At 42.8% G+C, this 15,545-nt stretch overlaps 1 protein-coding gene across 1 annotated transcript in view; it reads left to right on the forward strand.

The window, feature by feature from the left end:
• MBD2 (methyl-CpG binding domain protein 2) overlaps positions 1–14,511 on the forward strand; it is a 43,084-nt gene extending 28,573 nt beyond the window's left edge. The window contains exons 4-7 of the mRNA XM_075077769.1: positions 3,084–3,174; positions 4,025–4,202; positions 11,821–11,961; positions 14,040–14,511. Coding sequence (XP_074933870.1) covers positions 3,084–3,174; positions 4,025–4,202; positions 11,821–11,950 — 399 coding nt within the window. The 3' untranslated portion in view covers positions 11,951–11,961; positions 14,040–14,511. The remainder of the gene's footprint in view (positions 1–3,083; positions 3,175–4,024; positions 4,203–11,820; positions 11,962–14,039) is intronic.
• Positions 14,512–15,545: the final 1,034 nt, after the last annotated feature.

Consider the following 15,545-nt stretch of genomic DNA (forward strand, 5'->3'; position numbering starts at 1 on the left):
CGCTAATGATGAGAGAGGAGCAAGTTAAATAATGTAAGATACTTTTAGGGCTGTAACCTCAGGGGCAGAGATTCTGTACATCGAGACTTGCCTGATCTTTTTCAGCTACCTGAATGCGTGCTTCCATTGCTGTGGAATGGCTGCATCTTGTGTGTAAGTGGGGTAACAGCAAAGCTTTCTCTGAGTCTGTATTAGCAGCCGCCTTCTCTCTCTCTCTGTGCCTTAATAGCTATTCCTGGTGCAGCTGATAGGGAAATACTCATCCAGGTCTGGTCCAGCTCAGGATCTTCGGTAAGATGCAGGGGTTCAGAGAGGACTCGTAAGAACCCATAAAGGGTTGGGGAACAAACTTGATAATAAAACACTAGCACTGTGATTCATTTCTGAGCAAAAAGTTCATAAGAATGGCTTGTGCAGTCTCGGTGGAGATCTGGGGAGATGCAAATTTGGAGCACAATCATTGTCGTTTGCAAATAATTATATAGAACGGCGCTGGAAGCTTTGTGCTAGGAATATGCTCCGCTTCAGTCTTGTTTTAACAGGCGCGTCTCGGCGCCAAGTGCTTTTTTCCACCTGACATTGACCTCAGAGTCATCTGAGGCGTTGATAGTTGTATTGACTTTCTCCTGCATTGGTAGTCAGTGCTGAAGAGCTGAGTAAGTACTGGGTTGGAAGCTCCACCCAGTCAATATTGCGCTACACGTTCCAAATCTAAGCTTTCATATGTGTTCGCCGTCCTTCTGCAAGCACCCCTCCCCCCTGCTCAGGCATCTGCATTCCTACACACCCTCTACCAAACCGTTCTCCTGATCCTTCTTTCCCTCTGTGATGTGTCTTGGGTTAGAGTAGGGAACCGAAGAACCAACCCCAGTAATACTGGATTGTATTTGGTGATGTATTTGCTGCTGCAGACCAATTCATTTTACCCTGAATAAACAGAGGCTGTTCTTATGTTTGCCTGTAGCACATAAAAACATAGCTTGGGTTTGGAGTTGGTGGGCCTTTTGTTTATTTCTAAAGGTCGATGAGATGGAGAGGGAATGGAGAATTCTTTTAACAGTGGAAAACATAAATACGCTTTGTAGAGACTTTAGCAAGATGGGAAGCTAACACAGTGATGAAATAGTGAATTGATAGGATTTTATTTTAACTTCATTTATCTGAATCCTAACATTCCTTTTAGAGCTTGGCTAGTGAGCTGCTGGCTTTGCCTTTGTAACGAAGGATTTCTTTAGTGTTCTAGGCAGCTTTAAGGCACTGCCATCTCACCCATGGAGCTGTGGGGACTGCTGCATGACATCTAGAGTGCTTTCTTGGGGTGGGGGCTTAGCGGCCTAGACATCTAGAGCAGTGAGGACTGCTGCATGACATCTAGAGAGCTTTCTTGGGGTGGTAAACAGCAGGAGCGAATTACTGGAGGTACTAAATATTTAACATTTAACAAGATAATGAGGTGTCTTGCTACTCAACTAACAATGTATCTCAAACCTGGGTTGGAGTGTTGGAAATTAATACTAGTTAAGAGTGAGAGTGAAGTTTACAGGCAGAATTTGAAGTTTAAGTGGCTCTAGTAAAATGAGACCTAAGAGGCACCAGGTATTTTCAGAAAGCTGTCAAACCAGAGGTGTCAAGAACGCGTGAAATGTAGTCAGAGTTTGCAAAGAAAGTTGAAGAGCTTACTTAGGTGATCCTGGGCGGGTTTTCTAAGCCACTCTAGATCTAAACTCGGTTACAAGTGTGTCCCGTTGTCCGGAGAAGAGTGCTTGAGTAAGTTGATCTCTATAAAATAGCATAGTAATCTCTCAGGCAACACAAGTATCCTTCAACCTACTGATTTATAAAGCTGTACAGACATGTTGTGGAGAATATGGCATTTTTCTTAGCATAACTGCATGCTTTGTTTTCAGTCACTAGTATACTCTTAATGCTAAGGTAGATGTTCTTTGTTGCTTTTTTTCCTTGCCTTTGCTACCTCTGTTACTGAAAAAAATGTTGGTTTTTTTTCCCTGAGTAAGAACCCCTGATGTACAGTGATCACTGTACACTGATGTACAGTGCTTCGGTTACGACGTCGTGTGGCCAGCAGTGTAGGTTCCGCAGAAGATGAAAGAGGACGCTCTAGTTGTTTCACTTCCAGTTTTAGTGCAGGGTGTGACGTTCGAAAGCCCTATCTTAAGCTCAGGCTTTTGGGTACTCAGCTGCAACAAAGAATTTCCTAGGAAAGAGAATAACTGCTTGTCTAGTTTTTGTCTCGGATCTTGCAGGCATGAAGAGAAATAGATGATTTTTTTTTTTTCCACCCCCATATTCTGCAGAAAAATCAAGCTCTTTCTGAATGCCTTTTCCGCAGGTAATCGCATAGCTACGTTCTTGCATACCTCCTTATTAAGGTTATTTGTTAAATGTAGCTTCCCTTGGAACGGAAATTAACTTTTTAGGTAGCTTTCCTTGCTGTCTTGCGAAACAGAAAAGGCCCATTTTAAGGAGTAGGTGTGGCTCATCTCCAGCCCAGAACTTCAGGATGAATCAGGATGAATCAGTAAGATAGGAGTGGGTAGGGAAATCTGTATCATTAAACAAAAATGTCTTAGGTCAAGAAATGGGTCTCTGTGAGAAATGGAAACATGTTCCCAGCTAATAAAGCAGTAGAAGGTAAAATGAATGTGGATTTAGTTCATGCATCTTCCTCAAAATGGAAAGATTTGATCCTGTTTCCAGATAAGTCAAGAGATCTGTACGGCGTCGGGAAGGGCCGGGCCATGAAGCCAGCAGAGGCCTGGCGTGGCGTAGCTCCTGATTAGTGCTAGTGTTGGTGCAGCTGCGCTGCCGCAACGTGCAGAGCTGCCTCCAGTGCCTTAACACACACCGCGTAAGTCCGTGCAAGCGCGTTCCCGATGGCTAAAATTCCATCAGCAGACAGGATATTACCTTTCTGGTAGCTTACGTGACCGTTAGGTTGATTGTTTTGGAAGCTGCTAGGCACCATCTGTCTTTTATTGTTCTGATGCTGTTTATTTCCATGAGCTGATTTAGGGTTTTTTTATTATTATTTCTAATGAGCAATCTCATTTTCTCTCTTTCAGCTTTTCTGGGAGAAGAGGCTACAAGGCCTCAGCGCGTCGGATGTCAGTGAACAAATCATAAAATCCATGGAGCTACCTAAAGGTCTTCAAGGTATTGTGTTCGGCTGCTGCAGTTGCTTCAGATCCCCAAAGTTGTTTGCGCTTTAAAAGGACAGAGTTTTTCATGCTCTTAACAAGTTTTCAGTTTACAGTTGGATTAAGTAAACTTCAAATTGTAAATGTTCTTGCTCACAAAATCCCTCATAAACTGTGTTTATTTTTAGTTCATTTATATAGTTAATATAAACCACACTTCAGAACTGCACTCTTATTGGTGAAAGTTGATCTAAAATATGTTCAAGTCATAGTTCAAAATTAATAGCTTTGTTCCACTGCTTGGGAGATTTTCTTGGGAATTCGAGTGTTGTAAAAATCTCCAGTGTTTATTTTCCAGAATGAATTTAATGCCTTGTAGTGTTAAAGCAAAGACCGTGCGGGTTTGGATTAATACCATGAAGCTGCAAAGAAGCTGTTTCAATACGTGACCAATAAATTTATGATGTGATCATCTTGATTAAAATACCATGACGCTGCAAAGAACCTATTTCAATACTTGACTGATACATTTATGATGTGATCATCTTGATTAAAAAAATGGATGGTATTGTAATTGTTAGTGTAAGCAAAAAACCTAGCTGGTTTTAGAAACGAAATGTAAGCAAAAAAGCCAGCCAATTTTAGAAATGAGATGCCTTTTGAAATGCTAACTTACACTTAAATGAGAACTGTGCTATTACAAAGCCATTTTTAAGCACTTGCATTTAACTGTTTGGATTATACAATCGTGTGTCCAGTGGCGATTACATCATGGGTATGCATAACCTCGCGCCCCAAGGAGAGCTCTGCCGCTGGAAGTTACGTATGAAATGCGAATGGTAACTATTCGGTTATCTGTGTTTTAGGAGTTGGCCCGGGTAACAACGACGATACCCTGTTATCAGCTGTTGCTAGTGCTTTGCACACCAGTTCTGCACCTATCACAGGGCAGCTCTCTGCAGCTGTGGAGAAGAACCCAGCTGTCTGGCTTAACACATCTCAACCCCTGTGCAAAGCTTTCATCGTCACAGATGATGACATTAGGTAAGTTTCATGAAGTCTTCAGTAAACGGCAAAGCAAGTTCAATTAAAGCAGATTCCTTCCTGGCTCAGTGCAGTCCTGGTGATAAGGGAAGAGCAGTGTAAACGTTTTTCTTGTACCTCTTGATGAGTTCAGGAGCTTGAAAAAATTGAAAACCTGGGTTTTTTCTGTGTGGTCAAATTAGTAATATAAAATATTTACTAAGGAATGAGTCATAATGCACATTTGCTTTCCCAAGAGAGTGCCTGAAACATTAAGCTATAGTCATGATCAATATTGGCTGTCTTCCTTCCCATTTCTGGTTTGGTCAAGTTAATTTGTTGATCTCAGTTAAAAAGTAAGTAATACCAACGAAGGAAAATAGGAATATTCCCCTATAGCATACAGGTTTGCGGCTAATACCCTCTCCTAAAGTGGAAGATCGGGATACGATACGAAAAGCACAGATAGATCCATTCACATATGGGCAAAGATTTTGGTTAAGAGCTGCGCTGTTAATTCTGTTTCCAAAGAAAGGCTCATCCCTCTTTGGGTACTAAAAGCAGGAGCTTCAGCACTGAATTTCAAGGTTAGGACTGAGTGAAGAGGGAGATTTCTTGTTGCATTGACTAATTGCCAGAGTGTGGCAAGACACGGAACACGGTCTTGTCGTCCAGGTGGGGGTTTTTTTCAGTATTGCTTAGCGTGAATCAACACAGGGGACGAACACTGCCTTTGGTGTCACATGTTTAGTTAAATTCTAGGTTGCATAGGGAATCTGAAGACCAAACTTGGATCTTGCCACGTAGCGGAATTCACTTGGCACCAAAGTCCACTGCTATCGCATTCTTTTCTAAGCCCTCGATCGCAAGCTGAAGCTTCTGCAGAGCTAATGTTAAGGTATAAAATGAGCTGATTCCCAGACCTTTGCTTAGGGATTTACTTTGCTGCTTTTTCTTAAGTGTCAACTCGAAATGCTTTCAGAAGGTAAAGTTTTCTTGCTTTGTTACAGAAAGTTACAGGGCAGGATGAGAAACTTTCTTAGCGTGTTTGACAGCATTTATTATTTACGGGAAAGAAAATTCCTTTTTTGTCTTACCACTTATTCAGTTGTTTTTGCAAAGCAGGTTCTGAATTTGCTCTCAGGCAGTGCTGGCAGCTCGGGAAGGACACAGATTCTGAACTGGAGCAGCTCTACCTCTACAAATATGCTGCCAGTTCGATGTCTCTTCTGGTTCATGGCTTCGTAGGCAGCTCGCTACAAAAGGATTAAATACTCTTAGAAGTTACCTTTTCGTACTGTTTGTCTGAAGCTGGCTTTCATTTTAAGACCAGCCAGAAAACACATTGCTTGAAGAAGTAGTATCGGAACACGGCACGTGTTATCACGAAGGAAAGCTGTACAATTGCTTTGTGAGCTTACATAATGGTGAGGAAAAGTTCGCCATTGGGGATTTCTGGTCAGGTGCCAGCATGTATTCTTTTGTACTATAAATTCTTCAGGGAGATCGTAGCAGTTGTTTACGTCCAATAAAACAGCTGTCAGCTTGACTTGTGTTTAACTTGAAGCATTCCTGGTCATGTAATGATGGTAAATCTCTTCCATAATCAGAGTAAAATGCAAAATCTCCTCTTTTGGTTCAGCACATTCACCAGGAAAACATTAAACAACCTCCTATAAATGGATGGTTAAGAAACAACTGGGCTTCCTTATCACTGGGGGCGAGCACCTGGGGTTTTTTTCTCAGTTGTGGTATATACCTTATGAATAGTCTGGACTTCTTACTCACCCTTCCACAGGCCTAGGTTTATGTCAGATGGGCATGGTGTGGTTCCCGGTGGCCTTTACAGACAAATCCTAGCCTCCCGAGGCAGGCTTTCAGAATTCCCTATCAACTGGCTTCTCCCATACCGAGTCTGTGAGATCATTGATCCTGATGCTGCTGCTTTGCAGCTTCTGTTTGTAGCTTCTTTCCCGACCAGCATCTACTTAAGTTCTTTGCAACAGCACTGTTGAGTTGCCTCCATTTCCATGAAAGGTTAAAACTGACAACCTTTGTGTCTCTCCTACATAAATGCTTTAACTGGCTTCTCTCTTTTGGGATGAACTGGGGAACTTCTGAAAATAACAAATAGGTGGATTGGTTTTTCTAGTTGTGCTTAGGTGGATGAAGTTCTGCAATATATTATAAAATTCATTTTTGACTCACAGCTGTGTTCTGCTCACAGTCCAGTCTGTCATTCTTTTCAACTGGCTCTCTCTTTAGTGGGATTTTCCAAAGCTTAGAGTTTTCAGGCGATTTCTTTTCCTAAAGCATGTTAAGTCGTTTCTGAAAATCCCACCTTTCAGCTTTCAACAGCCCTTTCTCTTGCTCAGCCTAGGTTCTTTGCTGAACACTTAACATCACCCAGTAGGTTTTGTTCTGAGCTTTCCTGAGTAGCTCAACGATGGCCTTTTCAAATAGCGTGGTAATGGGACTTCTGCTTTTTCTTGTGGGTAGCCATAACCTGTTAAATTTACTGAAGCTTATCAATTAATGTAGTATGTCTGGCTGTATCATCCTCTGCACAGTAGTGGGTACCTGTTAATCTGCCCCAAAACTAACCTATATTTACCGTGAGACAGTAATTCACGTTTATTGCTGTTTGTTTGCCATGGGTTTAAGAATGTCTTAATCTTAAACTGTATGAACCTTGATCCAAGCTAGTCAGCTGTAACTTAGTCCCTCACAATATTCCTCAATGCCCCATACAAATCTCAACTCCAGTATAACACCAAAGCCACAAGAACTATAATGTGCCAAAGGAAGAAAATGAGAGATCTAGAATGTTTCTACAGTCTGAGCTCTCCTCAGAAATAAGAAAATTGTAAGGTAAAGTGATGTATATCTCAGGGAGGCAAAACCCTAAATAATCCTTATCCATCCTGGCTACGAGATCAACTTTCTGACCCCAGATCTAAAGATGAGTTTAATACGGAGTATGTCAGGAAAGCACAGTAAGGAGGCATCTGAGAATCTCTGTAATTACCGTTTAGAGTATGCTGTCTCAACATGGGTTCATTTCTGCTGAGAGGGGAGGAGGAGACGGGCAAGACCTATGGGAAGTGATGTGTTGGAGAGGGGGGTGTGTGGGGAGAGAATTAGCAAATACCCTAAACCTGAGTTTAATATAATGCAGCAAATACAGTCAGCATACTAGTAATTAATTCTGCTTTCAGCTATGCGTCTCAGACCTGGTTACTGGAAGACTTCTCTGCTGAGAAGCTCCAGAGTATGTTTTTCAAAAGACAGAGTAAGTGTTGCCATAAGCACTTAAGGTGATGGTTCTCAGAGTGTCTCCAAAAAACACTGTATTTGAATGTGCTGGAAGAGCAGGGGAAAAGGGGTTAGCACCTGCCTCGTGACACGTCGGGAGGTGGGACTGGTGTTCAGGCAAGGGCGAGTTGGTTCCGTGGTCTTTTCCCATCCAATCTGACACCTATCGTAAACGTAAAGATACCTTTGTGTTTCTGCTGCAGCTAAACGCTATTACTAGAGTGAGATGCAATTTTTTATTTTGATGACAGAGTAGATATTGCAGTGCCAGCACATCAGGAACTAAATCAAGTGGAGCCTCAATAGATTTAACAATGTAGAAAAATAGATGGAGAAATCAGAGGGGAGGTTGGCACAGTATCATAGTTTGATTGCATACAGTAGTGCGGAATCCCACACGTCTTTAAAGCTTGCACACATCACTTAGTTGTGTGGGCTGAGAAGAGTGCAAGTTGCAAGGACAAATAAAATCGTTCTAAGCACTAAGGAAGTCGCCTGAGTGCAGAGCTGTATGCAGTCATACGTATAAAGCAGTTCTCCACTGAAAATAAGGTCAGAATTGGAATTGGAGGCTTGTGGATTTCTGTGTTAGGGATAACGTGGCTTTAAGTTTAGCTCGCTTTCAAAGGCAATCGTACTTCAGCTGAAGGATGAGAATTGTGCCTTGCAGGGAGGAAGGCTGAAAAGAGCACATGCCCAGGGAGCTGGTTAGCAGCAAGGGATGCAGGTGGGGAGGCGAGAAGGATCGGTGCAGGCTGCTGCCGCGTGGGAGCTCCGTCGCCAGGATGGTGCCAGGGAGCTATGGAGCTGAAGGGCTGAGGGTAGCCAAGAGTGGGCACTTGTGAGCAGCACGCTTGCCTTCCCTGGCAGCTCTGCTAACCCTAAAGCAGTTTTACAGAATATTGGTGTGATAAATCAGCATAAGAACTCAAATGAATCAAACTGAATGGAGCTACTCTAAATCCTAGAGTTTTACTTAGCGTTAAAGATGAGTGTTATTTATTAGTAGTGTTTTCTTGCTGTTGGTTCTTAAGTATTTGCTCTTGGTAGTTTGTGTGCTTTAAAAGTCATATTACTTGTATAAAAAAAGCTATGTTTTTAGTGCTTAAAAACTCTCTTTGCTAAGAAACCCAGACTCTTCAGGGCTGGGAGTGCTGTGAATTATTTTTCGCTTGTTGCTCCCTGGGAGATCAACTAGCTGACTGAAAATGTGGAAGTGAGATGAGCGGGGAAAGCTATGTCTTCAGGTGAGTTTGGGAAGCGAGAGCTGGGTGTAACCTCTGGAGAAGGCCACATACACTGCAAAGAGGGAACCTGAGCCCTTAATAACGGGAGCGGGGCTGCGATACAGAAAACTGGCTGTCGCTCCTGTGTGCTGCGAGTGTTAAATACTGCAGTCGTATGTCCGAGGCGGTAGGAAGGGGCTGGTTACAGATCAGGGTGACGATTCTGGAATCTGGCTCAGGCTGAGCTTATGCTTCAGCATACATTTTTCAAAACTTCATCAACATATTTAAGTATGTTTAAAAGAAGATCTCAAATAAAGGAGCCTACCAAGGCAGTAAAGCTTCTGATTTGTGCCCAACTCCTCAGGGGTGATATATAAGACGCTTACTGGCCTTTATGTGAGATTCCATGTCTGGACAACAGACTCACTGAAGAGCGAAGCAGGGAAGGACCTTGGTAGCGCCAGGAAAGAACGTTTCAGATTAACTCCTTGTTTGCTTTCTGGCAAGTGCTTTCTGTGATACACATTGGTGTTAGGAGATATGCGCAGCCTGGAATGGGCCTCCTTTCTCTCCCAGCTCAGCTGTTCATGGCTTAATTCAGGTTACTGAGCGGGTAAGGTTCTCTAAATGCCCTGTGACTTCTTTGATAAAGGGAGCATTGATGACTTCTCATAATCTTCACTGGATGTGTGATACTTCAGGACTTTTCCATGAGATGCACTTAAAATACCCAGCAACCAGAACCACATTCAAGGATCATTTACACTTCATTCTTGATCCACTCTTTGTGAGAGTAGGGAATTGTCCTTACTGCGTTTTAGTTCACTCGAATTTTCTTCCCACTGTAAAGTGGGAGCTTTATAAAGGCATTTCAGCAGCTTTCTTCTCTCTGATTCAGTCGTTCAGGCGCATTTTAAAAAATTCTGTCATTAAGCACTCATATTTATCCTCATAGCCTAAATTAGCTGTAAGCAAGGACCCACCAGGAGTCCAGGGAAGGGCCCTGCGGGTGTAAATGGCTATTGGCCGTAGTCTGAAGCCTGTTGTGATGGAGTTTGTAGGCTGTGGATTGTGGAAAGATCCTACTGTCTTAAGTCAAAATTATAAAGCCAAAAAGGGTAAGAACAAAATGTACTTCCAAGTCTTTATTTTCCATAATCTTTGGCCACTTCACAGGGTATTCCAACAAGGTGGTGAAAACTTTTTATTACTGATTTTTTAAAAAAATTATATTTCAGCCTCTGTGTGCTCTAGGAATCATTTTCATTCAATTAACAAATACCAGATATGCTACTCTGACTTTTATTTCTCCTCTGTCACATGGGTTCTGCAAAAGATAAGACATCTTTGGGTTTGTTCTCTGCCCCAGGGTCTGAAAGATCACTCTCTAGGCATTGAAGGTTAACAGCTCTGGGACAGTAAGCTGTATATTGAGGATAGAAAACAGCAGGAAGAGAGAAAACAAGTTCTGTACTAAACTGCTAGCTTGTTCTTTTGTTTTTTCTTCCTTTTGCTGTCTCTGCAAGCAGCCAGCCTCCTCTGAAGCACTTAGGGAGTGCTGCCGATGGTTGCAGCGTAGCACCGAATCACCTTCGAGGCTGATGCTCCCCAGAGGCTTCTGCGGAGCATGTTGGGTATCACTCCTGCTCTCCTAAGATTTGATAGTCTCTCTCTCTGTCCTGCCATCCTAAACAGCCACAGGGAGTTTGCGGCACCATTAAATGTTTTCCTGTGCCTGCTTCTGATGAGTTTCAGAGGGAAATTTTTCACAGTGAGGACAGTCACCGTTGGAATAATCTCCCCAGGGAAGGGGTTGACTCGGCCACGTTGGGCACCTTCAAGAGTCGTCTGGACAGGGTGCTGGGCCATCTTGTGTAGGCTGGGCTCTTCCTAGAAAGGTTGGACTAGATGATCCCTGAGGTCCCTTCCAGCCTGGGATTCTGTGAGTTCTCGCCATTTTTAAGCATATATTTTTGTTGAAAGATTTTCTTTTTTGGAAAACATAGCTTGATAGAACGAGTGGATTTTATTGTAAAAAAAACCTCTGGGTCAGATGCAAAATTTGTGTTCTCTTGGGAAAACTTCAAAAGAGGACTTCTTGTTTTCTGGTAACATTTGAAAGCTAAATATTACCTTCCAAACTAAACATTGAATCAATATATCTTAAATTTATATTGATATTGAGGTAATATTTTTGAATTCACTTTCCCCAGGGAACGAAACCTTTGTTTCAGCAGAAGTTGCTGCCATCTTGAGCGCGTCACTACTAGCAGATAAGACCGAGTAGATCGCTAGGAGTAATGCAATAAAGAAATGGAAACAGTGAAGCTCCTCGAGGTTCTTCCCCTGCACACGCTTTGTGTGGGACTTGGAGTTGGTTCTTTGCGCGCCTAGAAACCTAGTCAGTGCCCCACCATCCTGTAAAGGTGCTGCTGGCGTGCACGCCCGTACGCTGGGGAGGAGGGAGAGTGCCTCAGATCTCCCCTGCAGTTCTCATGCTGTGGTTTTCAGTGATCTACCCTAAAATGTCTCTGCCAAAAAAAGAGGGAAGAAAAAAAAAGCAGATCTGACAAAGATAGTCCACGAGGATATTGCTCTGTTAACTTTCTGTTCGGTCTTTTCAAGTATCTAATCTGAGGGTGGAAGATCATGTGTCACATTCAATCCTTCTGTCTTGATATGAAGGAAAGTAAACCACGCACGCTACACCAGCGAGGCTTCTGGCTCGGAGCGCTCTCAGTTCTAGCGCCAAGCACTATCTGTGTGCTTGTGTAGGTACAACGGCAGTAGAACTAGTCAGTAAGGGTTTAGAGAGGTGGTCGATGCCCCACGCTTGTCACTGGTTAAGAAGCATTTGGACAATCCCTTAATAATGTTTTAACTTTTGGTAGGCCCTGGAGAGGTCAGGCAGTTGGACTAGATGATCGCTGTAGGTCCCTTCCAACTGGAACTATTCTATTGTATTCTGTTCTAAGTTAAAATAAGAGTTGAGAAACCAGTATGGAGTCACTGTTTATGCACGTAGCGTGCTCCCAGCCTACCAGTATACTTGAAGGACTGACATTTCTGCCCCTTCTTCCCTCCTCTCCCTGCAGAAAACAAGAAGAGCGGGTGCAACAAGTGCGTAAAAAACTGGAGGAAGCACTAATGGCAGACATTTTGTCACGAGCGGCTGATACAACAAAAGATATAGATGTAGAAATGGATAATGGAGATGAAGCATAAAAAGAAATCAGGTGAGTCAGATCTCCTGGAGGCACACTCTGCGATGTACCTCTCGGCTGCTGGCAATCTCACAGCAGTCATTCGGTGGACAGTAGTGTGTCACACGCACAAGCAGTCCTGCTTTCTCCCCGCACATATTAGCTGACACGCACTGTAGCAGCAGAACACAAGGGTGATTTTGGATATATAGACACGAACATCCTCACGTTAAAAGCTACACAGATCGCCAGGGAGGAAAAACCAGTGGTTTTCATCCTTTATGGCAAAGCCCCAGTCTCTAGCAACGATTGCAGGTGTATTTTCTGGCACTTAATCCTCGATGTGAAACTGGGGTAAAGCGATCAAAGTTACTTCCTTTTTTCCGTTCTTCAAAATTTAATTCAGTAAAATTGCATAACAAGTTCCTGAAACTTTCTTCTTTTTTTTTAGTCATCTGCAGAAGACTGGCAATTCATTCTCTTGTTTCCATTGAGCTCGTAGTGCTCGTTTGTGGTAGCGCGCAGCTTTGAGATCTGACTTTTTCATGAGGAGTCAGCAGAAGCTTTAACAACTAAGAATTCCTCCTGGAGATAGTTGTGTAATTTCTGCTTTTGTCCTGGAGTTACTGCCCCCAAGAGAAAAGAATATATGTATTTCCTATTTGACAGATACAAAGGAGTTAACGTTTATAGAACTGTGAATACTACATTCAGGTAACTTGTGGACGTAGGATGGAAGTTTCCAGGCTGTCACCTGCCTCAGCAAGGCTGCTGAACATTCAAACTGGGATTCAGCCCCCAGCACAGGGTGGTAATTCCACGACGTTTCGCCTCCCATATATGACAAATACGAGCCTGGTGTACCCGACAGCCAGACATTATTTTTGCTCTCGGTATCTGGACTGCGCTCTGGGTTCGTGCTTCAGATATGAGGGTGTGTTGCTTGAGTATATCCTTATAATCAGAAACCAAATGTGTTTCTAATGCATCCACCAGGCCCTGAATACTCAACGCACAGTTGTTTTTGTTACTTTTAGTGTCAGTGCAAAATAAAGGGAAATTTGATCTTTAAGTTGTGGACGAGAGGTATTTGCCAGGGTTGTTTAGTCCACTTAACAGGCCAGTAATCTTCATGTTTTCCAGGCTACGGGAATCTTTAAATTACTCGGTTTTGGTTTTTTTTTTTACTTTTTAAGTAAATACTGTTTTTTACTTTAAGCAAATAGTAAATTACTATGTACTATGAAACACTTAATCCCCGAGTATCTCTCCTATAAAAGTCTAAGCATGGCTAACTTTAAAGGAAGTCAGAAAAGAACATTGTTTTAAGATGTGAAATTTCAAACCTTTGCCATGTTAGAATCAAATTGACCATTTGATTTTTTTGAAATTTACCATAAAATGATTATTTTGTGATGGAACTGTACATTTATTTACTTCTGCTCTGGTACTGTGGTTCTCTGCAGAAATCACTCGGATCAGTAGACCCTGAGTTTGACCAACCACTGAACCCCGTTACCTGTTACATGTACATAGCCAGCGTACACGTGAGTGTACGTGTGTTGGCTGTGGTCTATAAAAGTGGTTTTTTTGCCCTCGTGGCTTTTGTTATAGACTTGAACAAGATTTTTTTAATAAGTGGATTAGGTAACGTAAGGTAGCTTGAAAGGAGCACAGTTTTTTTTTTTTCCTTTATACTGACTAATGTTCCGGTATGATCTTTTTATATTCAAAAACTTTTTACATACGTGTTATGCTGTATTTAACAAACCGAGACTTCAGAAAGCGCGTTAAGGCCCGTAATGAAGTACTGCAGAAGCCTGGGCGAGGCGCCCAGGAAGGGGTGTGGAGAAAGAGGCTGGATGTTAAAAAGCGCGTTCCATACGCGGGTTGTGCTTAAGTTAAAAGTAACCAGGCACCTGTGGGACTCTCAACAACCGAGTCGCCACGTACATCGTGTTCAGTTTTTGTTACCCACGTACGACCTACTTGTGTTGTGCTCTTAATATGGAACTGAAACACGGCTACAACCGCTCCCACAAAGTCATTCGAATTGATGCAACTGTCAGCCTTTGCTTTTCCAAAAGGGATTCTTTCCTTCTCTTTTACAGGTACTTTTAACTGACTTGTCCCAGGAGGAACTTCCTAAAAGACAGAGGCACTTTCTCCTTCGGTCTTTCATTATAAGAAGAAATGGACCCATGCACATTTATATAGCTTTCTAATAGCATTAAAACCAATGCCTTTTTTAGACTCCTATTTTTGATGTATATATCTTATTTGAAAAGCAACTTTATTTTGTGTCCTATGACTTAAAGTCCTTTTTTAAGTATCGAACGTTACCCTTAATCTAAAGCTGAGCTTTTGATGCCAGGTTGCAAACCTACTGGAATTATATTGCTTGTACTAAATATTTGTTTTTCCTGTGGTTTTTAGTAAGGATGGATCAGGAGAACAGAATGATTTCCCAAATAAAGATTATTGTGACTCTGTATATAAACAGATTTTTATACAATGGGTGAAAACACCTGTACATTCTTCCGTCATCACTGTAAAGATAAATAAATGATTATATTCCAAGCAGTCGAAAACTTGTGGTGTTGTGGATAGAGTAAGCGAAGAATGTCCCTGCTCATATTTCAGTGTTCCCTTGGCCAGATACTGGGTAGGCTGGGAAAAGCGTTTATCAACAAGTACTGCCTTTGCTCACAGCGCTGCCTCAGGAAACCTGTCTGAACTCGGGAGCAGCTGTGGATTTGTCAGCTGAGGTGAAGTACAGCTGCATATTTCCTCTGAGAAAGAAGGCGGCTAAAAATAAGTAGCCGGCATGACTTCACGGAGTCCTGCTTTGAGGTCAACGTGAGGCTGCAAAGAAAGCGTCTTCGGGGCAGAATGCAGCAGGCGCCAAAACTTGGGCTTGCTTCTCTCTACCCAGACAAAGCAGTTAAGACGCCAGGATTGTGTCCAACGGCACTGCAGAGGCTTCCGTGCGGTGAGTTGGGTCTTGCACGGCTAATCAGGAGACTCAGAAATAATCAAAAACCAGAGCAGGTTCGCTTAACTTCCCTGGAGACTCAAAGACTAAATTGCCCGGCAGGTCGGAGTAGTTCCAAGGTTAGAATAATGCCTGCTTCTCCCTGACTAGTAAAACACATCGACCCTCCTCAGGAGAGTACTCACAGTCCTCAGGACCACCGTGGGGATCTTTTCATCGCCTCCGGAGTCTCTCTTCCATCCACGCAACACCGATCACAAGCGGGAGAGCGGAGAGCCAGGAGGCCTTGCTGCAGGATTTCCTGGCGTGGGTGCGGGCTGGGAATCAAGACAAAGTGCTGTTTTTCTGAAGCAGCTTCTTTCAGTTTCTAGCTGGGCGGAATAAAAGAGAATCATGGATCTGCCCTTTGCCAGCCTGGGGAGCCATCAAACTCTGTCCCCGCAAAAAGAACGGAGCCTGTTGCTAACAAGCTTTGGTGAAATTAGAAAGAAGTGATGGTCCCAGCAAATTACGTAATTTGGTGAATTTCCTGAAGATTGCTTTTTGGGAACGTAAGTATGTCGCGCTACCTGGTGTCTTTTCAGAACACGAGGTGAGGGTTTGGCAGAAGAAGCTCCACAAG

This window comes from Phalacrocorax aristotelis, chromosome W (assembly GCF_949628215.1).
Source record: "Phalacrocorax aristotelis chromosome W, bGulAri2.1, whole genome shotgun sequence".
Taxonomy (NCBI): Eukaryota; Metazoa; Chordata; class Aves; order Suliformes; family Phalacrocoracidae; genus Phalacrocorax; species Phalacrocorax aristotelis.